Below are 13190 nucleotides of genomic sequence, written 5' to 3' on the forward strand. Positions count from 1 at the left end.
GTGGGCTTGGAAGGTCCCCTTCCCTCTTTAGGCCAAAGTTTCCTCACCTATAAAAACCTTTAGGCTGTGTGCAGGTACCAGAAATGGAATGACCAGCTTCCCCAAAGCTTCTGTCTTGGGAATGACGCTGCTACTTCTCATCCATCCACAAATGATGCTTAATAACTACTTTTAGATGAACAAGTGAAAGAGTGAATGAAGGTGCCCACATGTGAACTGAAGTTCTTTTTTTTTTTTTTAATTATTTATTTATTTATTTATTTATTTATTGGCTGTGTTGGGTCTTCGTTTCTGTGCGAGGGCTTTCTCTAGTTGCGGTGAGCGGGGGCCACTCTTCATCGCGGTGCGCAGGCCTCTCACTATCGCGGCCTCTCTTGTTGCGGAGCACAGGCTCCAGACGCGCAGGCTCAGTAGTTGTGGCTCACGGGCCCAGTTGCTCCGCGGCATGTGGGATCTTCCCAGACCAGGGCTCGAACCCGTGTCCCCTGCATTGGCAGGCAGATTCTCAACCACTGCGCCAGCAGGGAAGCCCCTGAACTGAAGTTTTTAAACTATTTGGTGGGAGACTGAGTCAACCAAGATACGTAATATGGACTTATTCAGTGTATCTGCATAACGCCATTCCGTTCAGACCTAAGCTTCCTGCTGCTGTGCCCTCACTGTATGATGGGGGTGGATACCTTGGGAAAAAGTACCAAGTTCCCCTGGAAAGCTGAAGAGGCTGGCACGATGTTCCTTCTTTCGAATTCTAGCTCCCAAACAATGAAGTTGATTAATGGATGTATACTCCCTATGAAATGGTGTCTCCTAAATGATTTAGTATCTCTCAGCTCCAGTAACAATAAAGAATAATTGCTGAATACCTTAATAAAACAAACAAACAACCTTTAGGCTGGATGAGTTAAAACAACAACAGCAAAAACAACAAAATACACAAGCAAGGAAACACCATGCTGAACTCCCTGGGCTAGGTGTGGTGGAGGATTCAGATTCAGCTAAACGAGTCACGGTCCCTTCTGTCAAGCAGCTCATAGCCCGTTTACTCGTTTAACAAACTTTTACTGAAGGCAGCAGGGAGCTGGATGACTCATTGTCCTGTGCGTGAAGGGGTCACAGACTCATGCAGAGAGGACCCCTCCAATTCGGGGAGAATGGCAGAGGTACAGGCGAGGCTGGCACACAGAAAAGGTGGTTGAGGCTGTCCCTGGGGTTTGGGGAAGCGTCCCGGCGGAGGGAGGAAGCGCATTCCAGGCAGAGGGAACAGCATGTCCAAAAGCTCCCGGCACGACCCAGTGTGATGTGTCTGGTTGGAGATCCGCAAGCCCTTTGGTGTGTTATGATGGTATGAGGAGGGTGGGGGGGTAAGGCTGGGGAGGTCAGTGGGGCCAGGTGGAGGGCAATGGGGGTGGTGGTCATGGTGGAAAGACTGTCAGAGCAGGAGGAATGATGTGGTCAGATTCGTATACAACCGCTCTGTCCCCGTAGAGGAGGGCAGATGGGAGAGGCCCAGTGGGAGGTGGTCAGGCTGTGGGGTGGGAGAGGAGAGGTAGATTCAGGAAACATTTAGGGGTTGAAATCAGTGGGATTTGGTGCTGTACTGGGACGTGGGGTGTGAGGGGCTGGGAGATGGGGCGGGGATGAGGATGTCAGGCTAGCTCCCGGCTTAGACAATTGGGTGGATGGCAGTGTTATTCATGGGGGAGGTGTGATCCTTGAGGAGGGCAGGTTTGGGGAAAGATGACACGGTCAGGTTGGGGGTTGCTGAGTGGGAGATGCCTGGGGGTCCCCCAGACGGTTGTCCCATGAGCCATTTGTGTGTGTTCTGGGACTCAGGGCAAGTCTAGCCTGGTTTTGGCCGTTGTCAAGGTCTGAGTGGTGTGTATAGGGGAGGATGAGGGATTGTGTAGCCAGTAAAGAGAAGGGAAGTTCCTCATCCTTGAGGATATGTGAGGGACCCGTTAGCTTGGATGCTCTCTGTGGGTCCCTGGCCTGTGGGCGTGGGCCTCCTAGACACACTGGCAGACTGCCCATCTGGGACATGCTCTCGGTGCTGCCCCACGCACAGCAGACCTGCCTCTCCTACCCTCCAAGGGACTTACCTCTGGGGACCTGTGCTGGGCAGGGTTAGGGAGGCCGGAATGGGGGAGCCATGTGCACTCATCTGAGGGACACTCGCTGAGAACCAACTCATGCTGGCACAGGGTCTCCTGGGGTACCTCCCCTCCTGCTTTGACCAGCTGGTTGCAGAGTCCAGAGACCACTGGGTCAGCCTCTGGGCTTCCCACCACGTCCTGAGGGCATGGTCTGTGTGTGGTGTGTGTGTGTGAGTGTGGTGTGACTGTGTGTGTGTGTGTGTGTGATGGGTAAACCTGGATCTGAGGTTCCAGGGCTCAGAGGCCCACTGAGCGGTCTTGGCCTCCTCTCCAAGGTCCATCATGAACCCCCCTGCTTTCCTTCCCATCACTCCCTCCCTGGTCTGCAAAACACTGAGAAAATCATATTTATTAAGGGTTTGACATACCCTATCGCCATATACAAAATCCCCTCCAGCCATCAACCTTCCTCCCCTGGGGCTGAGGACCCAGAGACCGATTTGCTTCCCAGCATTGGCCCCTGGGTGGGTCTCCTTAGCTCCACACCCACGTTCCTCACCTGCCCTGCCGTGGCCTTAGGGACCAGGCAGAGGCTCTTGTGGTGTCAGCCGCCGACCTCACTGGTTATGGACACCCACCTGCATCCACTGTGGTTGACCCAGCCTTCATTAGGACAGAGTTCCCATCCTGGGGGTGCTCCCCCTGGGAGAGGGCATACGGTGGGCGTGTCTCGGGCAGGCGAGTCCAGTGCTGAGACCCCCGGCATCTGGAGCCCAGGGTCTGCAGGCACCTCTTGCCCACCAGGTAGGTGACCTCACTGAGGTTGAGCAGGATGCAGAGCATGGCCGCGGCCACCACGAAGTACGTGAAGACCTTCTTCCCCGTGGCCGGGAGATGTAGCAGTCCACAGGGCGGGGGCATGGCGACTCGGAGCAGGCCAGCACGTGGGGCATGTCATAGTCCTGGTAGAGGCGGTGAAAGATGTAGAGGAAGCCGGAGTCGACGGCCGCCTTGAGGAGAAGACTCAGCAGGTCCGTCCACCAGAGGCCGCCCTGCTTCTTGTCCAGGTTGTCGTACAGGGATGGGACATCGGGCCCGTGCTTCGGGCGGTGCTTCCGCTTGCGCTCCTGGCGGTAGACCAGATGCATGACCACGAGCAGTGAGGGACACGTGACCAGGATGAGCTGCAGGGCCCAGAGGCGCACGTGGGACGCGGGGAACAACTCATTGTAGCAGACATTGGGGCAGCCCGGCTGGAGGGTGTTGCAGATGAAGTCCTTTTGCTCATCGCCCCACACCTCCTCGGCCGCCACCGCGTACACCAGCACGCGGAAGATGAAGACCACGGACAGCCAGATGCGGCCCGGTGCCGTGGAGTACTTGCTCACCCCATTCAGGATGCCCCGCAGGAACGCCCAGTTCATGCTGACTGTGGCCTTTGTTCCTCGTGTGGACGATCTAGACCAGGGGGTCACAAGGCCTAGGAGAACCTGGAAATGGGAACCTTCATTAAGGGTGTGACTGGCAAACCATTTCACAACCACCGTGTCATCATGTCCACACTGGCAATGACTCGGTGGGGTAAGGATGGCCATTGTCCCCAATTCACGGGAGAGTAAGCTAAGGCCCAGAGAGGCACACGCCCAAGGCCCACGGCTGGAAGTGACAGAGCTGGTCTTGAACGTCCATCTTCCAGTTCCAAAATCAGGGCATATTTTATTCTACAAAGTAATAGATACATGTGAAGGGTAATCATCCTGCATGGATGTGCCCACCAACCTCATCGACTCCAACCTTCAGGCCTGCGGGCTCACATGAATTCTAAAGAAATAGTAACAAAGTGTGGGTTGGATGATCCGCTCTCCCATCAGCTGCCAGGGCTGGACCTGGCAGGATGGGAGGGACATGTATCTTTTTTTTTTGGCCACATCGCACAGCATGCAGAACTTCTCCTACCAGGGATCGAACCCGTGCCGCCTGCAGTGGCAGCGCGGAGTCTTAACCACTGGACCGCCAGGGAAATCTGAGGGGTGTGTATTTTTTAAAAATTTAATTATTTATTTATTTAATTATTTGTTTATTTATTTATTTATGGCTGTGTTGGGTCTTCGTTTCTGTGCGAGGGCTTTCTCTAGTTGCAGCAAGCGGAGGCCACTCTTCATCGCGGTGCGCGGGCCTCTCACTATCGCGGCCTCTCTTGTTGCGGAGCACAGGCTCCAGACGCGCAGGCTCAGCAATTGTGGCTCACGGACCTAGTCGCTCTGCGGTATGTGGGATCTTCCCAGACCAAGGCTCGAACCCGTGTCTCCTGCATTGGCAGGCAGATTCTCAACCACTGCGCCACCAGGGAAACCCAAGGGATGTGTATTTTTATCCTTCAACTTTCTCCAACTGAGCGCCAGCATGAGCCAGGCCCTGTGCCTGGTGGGCAGACCCCAGAGTAATATCCATCCTCATTCTCCTCTCCGGCTCCAGGATGTCCCCCACCCTGACATTCCCTTCCAAATGAAACAGGCTCTTTGGAACCATGGTGGCTTGGTATCATCCTGCCACCCCTTCTTTTGGTGCTGAGCCTGAGGGCTGACTGTCCTGACCACGGTGGGTTCCTCTAGAATTCCAACCATTCCAGCCTTTGGAAGGGATTGGGGAAGGGACAGAGCTAAGACTCTGGCACGGTCATCCCCCCACCATCTACCTTTTCTTTCAGGGACACCTCCCTTCTCCGTCTGCTCGGTGGCTGTTTGCTGCCCACACAGGCCATTGGTTCATTCAGGCTGTGTCCTGCGTGCTCCTTCCTCCACACCTCTTACCTGCAGTGACATCTTTTTCCATCTCTGGCCCTGGGCCCTCCCCTATCCCTGACTCAGGTATCAGCATCTTCAAACCTTGTGCCTCTGGGACACTTTCTGAGCGCCCTCCTCCATCGTTTCTGGAAGAATGCCTCACTGGTACTTAAATGGTCTGTTTACCTGTTTTCCATGCCAGACTGTCAGCTTCTGGAGGGAAGCCTCCGCATATCATTCGTCTCTGATCCCCCAGGACTCAGCACCGAGCCTGACCCAGTGAACACACAATAGACATTTGCTAAACCCAGTCAAAACCCCACTTCTTCCTCATCTCTCCTCTTATTTATCTCTTCTCTAGTCTTCTGTCCTCCCTTTGGTCTGGCAGGACATTCGTTCCCCTCCTTGGGGCTTCCCTGGGGTTTCTCCAGAGATCCTCTGTCCCCCCCTACTCCTCCCTGAAGTCTGGCCCACAGCCCGAGTTCCCCTGGGGATCCTCAGCCCATTCCTGCCTCCCAGCCCAGCCTCCTTCCCGATTTGGTCCTCACCTTTCTTGGGTCTAGCAGCCACTCTCCTGTCCCTGGGCCGGTCTCTCTGCCCGTCTGCCCGAGGGCCTCCTGGAGGCAGCTTTTGTTTCTCACTCCCCTGCTGGGGGAGCTTTCTGAGCCAATGAGCCAAATGAGAGCGATCGGGTGGGCAGGCAGGTAGGCGGGCGGGCTTGCGGGGCACACGTTCAGAGCAAACACCTGTGTCTCTTCTCCCCTGGCCCACGCCTTCTCTGCAGCTTGGCCAGGCATGGCTGGGTCTGGCTCCCCGTGCTGGCAGGGAAACTGCCCGAGCAGGCGCAGGAGCCTGGTAGCCTCGTGTTCGGGACCTGGTCGGCACCAAATGGTGTTGTCCCCATCCCCCTCCCATTGCCCTATTGCCCCCGTCCCCCTGTCCCCAGGCCTCTCTCCTACCTTTTTCTCTGGAAGCCTGGTTCTGAGGCCCTTAGCAGCTGACATCTATGGAAAGGGGCGACCTTGATCCAGTCCAGGGTTGCATTCTACCCTGGCAGGACATTTCTGGGGACTAGAGCTTGGGCTGCTGGAGAGTTGTGTAGGGCGTGGGAAGGCCTGCCTATGGTTCCTCTGGACAAGGGTACCGCTGCCCTGGTGGAGACAAGGAATGCAGGTCGCAGCGTGAAATGCACAGCCTCCCTGTCAAGCCTCCATGGGCCTGGGTTTCTGGGGAAGTCGGAGCGTGACCCAGTGGGGGCTGCAGAGAGGCCTTGGGCCTGGAACAGTGAAGGTTAATGTGCAGCCAGGGAGGGGCTCCTCTGCCTCATTTCCCACAAGCATTTATAGAGCACTTCCTAACACCAGTGACTAACGCTTATGTGGCCCTTTTTACAGCCGGCTAACCCCATCTGCAGTCGTGAGCTCATCCAGACTCACAGCCCCACCAGCTCAGTATTATTAACCCGGTTTGGAGAGGGGCTGTGGTCGGTTTCTCAGTGTTCCACTGGAACTTGTGTTCAAATGCAAGTGTTATGACTCAAAAGCCCATTAACTTTCCACCGAGACACGCGGTTCCCCATGTAATAAAGCTCCATTCTCTTTGCAGACAACCCACGGGCCTAAAACTGCAACTGGGGATAAAGGCTAGACTTGAGCATGAGCAAGGAGCATGACCCCCCAGGAGTGCTGGGGGCTGTCTTACCTGGCTAGATCAAGCGCAGCCCTTTGCAGGGGCAGAGATGTTGACCCCATGACCTGATAAGGCTCGCAAAGGTCGAAGGATCAAAGGTCACCTTGAATCAGTGAATGAATTGACTTTTATTAAGCCCTGACTGTGGGCAGCACACACTGAAGGCATGTGCACATCCGTTCTCGTATTAAGCCCCTCCTCACAGCAGCAGACCTGCTGGGGGGTGCCTCATCATCTCCGTTGTACACAAAAGGAAACCGAGGTACAGCTCCGAAGGGTAACTTGCCCAAGGCCACACAGCTGGGGCAGGCGGCAGGAGCTGGGGAAGAGGGATCTGAACCTAGGTCGTCAGACCCTCCCTCTTGCCTGTCCCCACTCTCTGCACAGTGCTCTCACCCCCAAGGCTGCACCTTGGCTGCCGGGTCCTTCCAACCCAGGCCTGACCAGGCAGCCCCTCACAGGATGGTTTTCTTCACGTGGTCTCGAGGGTGGTCTGGTAAGAGAGGAGGGGGAGCGTCTGAGCCCAGAAAGATGAGGTCGCCCAAGCGGAGGTTGTCCTGTTTGGAGGAAGTGGTGGTCCAGTTCCGGCTGTGGCCCAGGCCCGTGGCCCGGGCTTTCCTCGCCAGCAGGCACTCGCGGCACCTCTTGCTCACCAGGTAGGCCAGCTCCACAATGTTGAGCACAATGCAAACGACGGCTGTGATCACCATGAAGAGAGTGAAGATGTTCTTCTCCGTGGGCTTGGAGATGAAGCAGTCCACCGTATTGGGACACGGAGCCACATGGCACCTGACCACGCGAGGGAGGGTGTATCTGGGGTAGAACGAGTGGAACACGTGGAGGAAGGCGGCATCCACGCCGGCCTTGAACACCAGGCTGCAGACGTACGTCCACCAGAGCCCGCCCCGCTTCTTGCCGGGGTCCGGGTAGAGGTGCCCGCCATTCTTCCCTGCCGCCTCTTGGTGCTTCTTCTCCCGGACCTCGCGGTAGGCCACATGCATGACCACGAGCAGCGAGGGGCACGTGACCAGGATGAGCTGCAGGGCCCAGAGGCGCACGTGGGACACGGGGAAGATCTTGTCGAAGCAGACGTTGGAGCAGCCCGGCTGGCGGGTGTCACAGTCGAAGTCCTTGTGGTCGTCACTCCACACGCGCTCGGCTGTCACCAGGTACACCAGCACGCGGAAGATGAAGACCAGGGACAGCCAGATGCGCCCGAAGGCTGTGGAGTACTTGTTGACCCCGCTCAGGAGACCCTCGAAGATCCCCCAGTTCATGGTGGCCCCGGGCGTTGGCCGCTACTGCAGGGAGAGGATGACTGTCATCTCCCAAGTTTACAGAACACTCACCCGCAGCACCTTATAGAACAGCGTCGCCGGGTTGGGTCCTCCCAGCCATGGCAGAGCTAGGTTCTATTGTCGTCCCCTTTACAGCTGAGGGAAACCGAGGTTCAGAGGGCTTCTGCAGGGTCACACACGATTAGGTGCAGAGCTGGGCCTTGAGCACAGGTCATTCAGCCCAGAACCCAACTCTTAGCCATAAAAGTGGGTGAAGGCAGGTCCGGGGAGCCACTAGTCCTCCCAGGTCTTAAGGAGGTGGGACATGCTGACTTCCCTCTCTCTCCCAACCATGGCCCCCCTCCTCAGCGAGTCGGACCTGGGGCTGACTTCTCCTTTCCTTTCGGAGCTAGGCTGTCTCCCCTTAGACAGCTTCCTCCCAAGGGGGACCTGCTCTTTGCCTTTTACCTGGCTTGGGGGATGGGGCTAGAGAGGAGGCTGGAACCTTGTCCCCAAACTCCTGTCTGGTCTAACACTATAAATATCCAGGCAGTGTCCTGCCCACGTGCGGCTCACTTGAAGCAAGGCCAACGGCAATGCAGCTGAAACAAAAGGGAGGGAGCGATGATTCTCTTGATATTGATACAATAGGCTTCATAGAGTAGCCTGGTATTCCTGTGCTTCCCAAACTGGTGTTCCATGGAACCCTGCTCGATAGGCTGGCAACAGAAGCAGCAAGAGAAAAGGATTCTATTCTGTGCTCAAGAAAAGTAGGCAAGCACTATGTTCAGTGCAAAGTTAAATAGGTCCCTTTACTTGACCATGCGAATAAATTCACATTATGAGTCTCCCAAAGGAGGACAGAATATGTAGCATTGCACCAACTCCTTTGACTATAGAACCCTTTTTTGTCATCTTGTAGAACAGCCTTGTCAAGACACCGAAATGGGAAATGCTGCTCTGGTCAGTTCTGCTGGCGAGTTTGGTGTGATGAACACACAGGAATCGGATTTACCTCCAATTAGGGAATGTGACTATGGTTCAGAGTGAGGGGTGCCCAACGACCTTTCTTGGAATTCCTCTGCCTGGTTCCTGGGGGGTCCACTGAGACCTATGCACGGTGGTCTTACCCTACTGGGCTCCCTGGGACCTCAGGGAGCCTGTCTGCACAGCCTGTTGCTCTAAGGGGTTAGTGCTGGTCCAGGCCAAAGGTGACTGTGCTGTCCTGCCCCTCCCCCTCCCCCCGCCCCTCCCCCCCCCACTGCGTGATCCACTGCAGATGGGCAGGGTAGTGATAAAAGCCAGCATTTATCAGGTGTTTATGCAGTGCCAGCACTGTTCTGAGCACTTGGCATGAATCAATACAGCAACTGTATAAAAGGGTATATGTTTTATTCCCAATTTACAGATGAGGAAAGTGGAGCCCGGAGAGGTTTGCTCATAGTTACACAGCTGGTAAGCGGCAGAGCTGGGATTTGAACCCAGGCAGGCTGGCTTCGGAGCCCACACTCTGGGCCTGGGCCCCTTTCCTTAGGTTTCGGGGAGGTGCCTGCTGTGTCCACTCCCTCCTCCACCAGGTGAATCCCCAGTAGGGGAGGCTGTGGGTGACTCTGCTCCCTGCCCTGTCTCTCCACTGTCCTGTCTACACAAGAATGTGGGCCCTGGCTCTGAATCATCCACTTGTCTTTGCTCAGTCCTGCTTAAGGTGGGCGGAACTCCTGGCAGCTTCTCAGGGAACACCCAAGGAGGCTCTAGCCCAGGGGCTCTCCGCCCAGCCCAACCTGGGGTTGGCGGGGTTTTGCAGGCCCAGGCAGAGCTGCCCCACCTGCTCAGCTCCTGGCCCCTCTGTGAGCCCCTCTCCCACTCAGTCCCTGGCTCCCACCTCTGCTCAGCTGGGGAGCAAGGGGAAAAACTCAGAGCAGAGGAGGGAGGGGCCCATCTTCATTCCTCCACCATCAGGACGCAGGGTGGTCTTGTGTCCAGGCCACTCCCCCTGCTCTCCACCAGAGAAGTCTCCCCCTTCCAGGTGTGCCGAGGGGCAGGGCACATCTGGACACAGATGGCCTTACCTGAGTGGCTACTCCTCAGGGCTCTCTGGGTACCGGCTCCGGGCTGCCAGCCGTCGAACTCAGCAGGCAGCCGGGACTCATGTCAGAACCAGGGAGAGTGTCTGGGGAAGCCCGTTCCTAGGACAGAGCCTGCAGATTTCGGCAGGCAGCCTGGGCGTGCCGCCGGCCAGGAGGAGGAGGAGCTGCGCCAGGCACGGCCATTGGCTGGGCCCCAGCCTCCCCAGACTGCCTCTGATGAGGCCCAGGAAATTTAGGGGTTCCCTCCTCCCAGGGACTGAGCCCCAAATCCTGGCATCCGTTCGGGGACAACCACAGGTCCACTCTGACTCCCCGCTTGTCTTCCCATCCCTGGCCTTGTGTGGAAGAAGCCGAGGCCTGACCTGGCTTCTTACCCTTTCCAGAAATTCCCACTGCTACTTCTTGGGACTCTATGGGCTGCTCCAGACTCTCCTCCCTCTCTAGTTGCTGCTCAGTGGCCTTCTGTTCTCGCAGCTTCAGTTACCTTTGGAAATGCCATGAGTTCCAAATTCTCTCTCCAGCCCAAATGCTTTTGCCCGTCAATAGTCCCCACCTGGATGCCCTTCCTTCACCTTTCTCCTCACCTGGCCTACTCCTCCAAGAAGCCTTCCCTGACTGTGCAGCCCCAGGTGGCTTAGGGCCCCATCTCAGGGCTTCCACTGCCCTCAGCTTCCACGCCCTCATCAGACTGTATTGGAATAGTTGATTTTAATTGAATTTGCTCTAGGGACCCGCCTGTTGAATGAGCAGATCAGTCCCCACGAACGGACATTTTTAGGGGCTTGTCGTGAGCACGACATAACACGGATCAGCCCCTGACCCCCAGGAACTCACCAGCTTGACCTTAATTACCAGCTGATAAGTCTAGTACCAGCTGCATAGCCTCTCATGATGGCGAAGAGGTCATGGAACAGTTTCTGGGCCCAGCTTCCCATTGCTGCTGGAATCTAGTTCCCTGCACACACAGCCCCACTCCTCCCCAAACACGTACACCAAGCTCCTCCCCAGCCCTTTCATGGCTGACTGCCCTCTACTGTCCACCCCGACCCCGAGGGGCTGCTCCCCACCCCCATACCACACACACTAGCCTTTCCACCAGCCCGTGTTTTGAATTCAAGAATCATTGCTGAGACACGGCTGTGTGCCAGGTGCTGTGTTTGGGGCTGGGCTACACAGATAAAGAGAGGAGCAGAAGAGGCTGGCAGGGTCCCCCAGCCCGGGGCAGGCACACAGATGGGGTCCCAGAGACACAGAGATGTAAGAAGGACGTTGAGGGTGAGTTCCAGCAGAAGGGACTTGGGGTCCCTTGGGGTGGATGAGTCCTGTCCGGAGTAGGTGCCTCCCTGTCTAATGGGTCAGGCGGAAGAAGGAACTGCCTTAAGGCAGGGGAGATCTGCATCTGGAATTCATACACCCCTACGTCTGGGCCCACACCCCTGCATCTGGAATCTCACAGCCCTGGATTTGAATCTCACCTCTGGTACCTTCAGATCTGGGTACTTTCCCTGTTTCTCGGGTGTACAATGAGACATTTTGTGCCCGTGAGGGGTGTCCTGTGAGGACAGTGAGCGCAGTGCAGGGCGGTGCCCGAGTGCAGGCTGCGTGGCCTGGATCCGGCTCTGCCTCTTCCTCTCCGTGTGGTGCCAGTTTCCTATCCGTGCAGTGGGACAATAGCATTGCCTACCTCGTAGGGCTGGCACACAGATGAGCCCAGCCAATAGAGGCACAGTGCCAGAACAGTGCCCGGCACAAAGGAAGCCCTTTCTACCACTGCCTCTGATGTATGTGAACTGCCCTCACACACCTGGCACGTGGTGGGTACCCAAAATGACTTCCTCCCCCTTTCCCTGTTCCTCATCTCTTCTCTCTGAGATGTAAGGAAGGCAGAGAAAGGAGGGGGAGACAGACTACTCGCCAGAGAAAATCTCACGTGGATGGATGATGTCTTTGGGTTAAAAAGGCAAAACCCGGGTCAGGCAGTGACGGTTGGGGAGTGGGGAGGGCAGGCAGGGTGTGCCCCGGGAGGGTTTCTCATTAGTGCCTGGACGCAGCCTGTTGGTCTAATTAACTTTTAAGATGCCCTTTATCAGCAGGTCACACGGGGCCTGAATTCAATGGACAGTGTGTGCAAGAGCCACAAACACCACAGGTCTACAGCGAGCGTGGCACATCCCACACGCACACACTCTTACACACAGGCCACACTATGGGCATGATGCTACACACTTGTGGGGCAGTGCTGAGCCCTGGGTGCCTAGTACGGGGCCTGTTAGTTACCACGTTAGGCCTCCGTTTACATTTATGGAATGAATGATGTATGAAATGCACACACCTTGCAAAGAGAGTCACACATATCTATCCCCCTCCACGTTCTTCCTCCAAACGACTGCCAAGTACAGGAGAGAGGAGACACATGAATGGATCGGGTACAACTTTGTGAGAAGAGCTATAAGAGACATATAACAGAGAGGGGAGTGTCAAGTTCTGCCAGAGGGAGACCCAGACAAAGTGACATTTAAGCTGGGTCTTGAAGGATGTGTAGGAGTTCACCAAGAGGAGATGAGGAGGAGAGGCCTTTGAGGCAGAGGGCATAGAGTGTGCAGTGAAAGATGATGGAAGAGCTTTGGAGAGTGGGCTGGAGGAGGCAGCAGTGGGGGCACTAAAAAGCAAGGACATTCTGGACCATGAAAGATCTGGGACACTGTGTTCAGGGGCTTGGATTTATCTTGTGTGCAGAGGGAGACCTGGGGGAAGGAAGGAGGCTATGTGGTCAGATTGGTACAGTCAATTCTCATTCTTCGTGGTAGTTACGTTCTGTAAGTCACCACAAACACTGAATTAGCAAATCTTGATACTTTGCCAGTAGGGGAAATACAGGGTTCGGTTCCTGCGAGCCTCTGGTTACAACATTTTCATCAACTGATCAATACGTAACCTTGTTCTATGTGTGTTTCTCTTGAAAGACACCTTAATTATATATAGTGTTGAATCATTAATGTTGAACTCACGGCCAACAGCACTATTACTCACTCCTGAACGAAGCTCATCTTTCTATCCTCTTTTGTTTTGGCCGCGGCATGTGGGATCTTAGGGATCCAGGGATTGAACCCATGCCTCCTGCAGTGGAAGCGTGGAGTCTTAACCACTGGACCACCAGGGGAGTCCCCCTGAACGAAGCTCATCTAATACGTATTTTCTCCCTAAGGCCCGTCACAACCTTCCTGTGCTTGGGAACACAGACAGTACTTCAGTGCTCTGCTT

At 55.6% G+C, this 13190-nt stretch overlaps 2 protein-coding genes across 4 annotated transcripts; both read right to left on the reverse strand.

Moving 5' to 3' along the window:
- Positions 1–228: 228 nt before the first annotated feature.
- Positions 229–6475, reverse strand: GJB4 (gap junction protein beta 4). Its single transcript, XM_082363344.1, is given in 3 exon segments — positions 229–2974; positions 2977–3583; positions 5425–6475. Coding segments are annotated over 3 exon segments (1320 nt in total). The 5' UTR covers positions 5881–6475; the 3' UTR covers positions 229–2717.
- A 7-nt stretch (positions 6476–6482) lies between these two features.
- Positions 6483–10877, reverse strand: LOC309614751 (gap junction beta-5 protein-like). Of its 3 annotated transcripts, none has more exons than XM_082363549.1 (2): positions 9912–10877; positions 6483–7866 (listed from the first exon to the last, which is right to left on the reverse strand). In XM_082363549.1, exon 2 carries the CDS (start codon positions 7840–7842, stop codon positions 7021–7023), a length of 822 nt encoding a protein of 273 aa, XP_082219675.1. In that variant the 5' UTR covers positions 7843–7866; positions 9912–10877; the 3' UTR covers positions 6483–7020. The 3 variants fall into 3 exon arrangements, with proteins under 3 accessions (XP_082219675.1, XP_082219673.1, XP_082219674.1); XM_082363547.1 differs by having other exon boundaries at positions 6483–8444; XM_082363548.1 differs by lacking the exon at positions 9912–10877 and adding an exon at positions 8311–9057.
- Between the last annotated feature and the right edge of the window lie 2313 nt (positions 10878–13190).

Source organism: Balaenoptera borealis (assembly GCF_965194805.1).
Source record: "Balaenoptera borealis genome assembly, chromosome: 1".
Classification (NCBI taxonomy): Eukaryota; Metazoa; Chordata; class Mammalia; order Artiodactyla; family Balaenopteridae; genus Balaenoptera; species Balaenoptera borealis.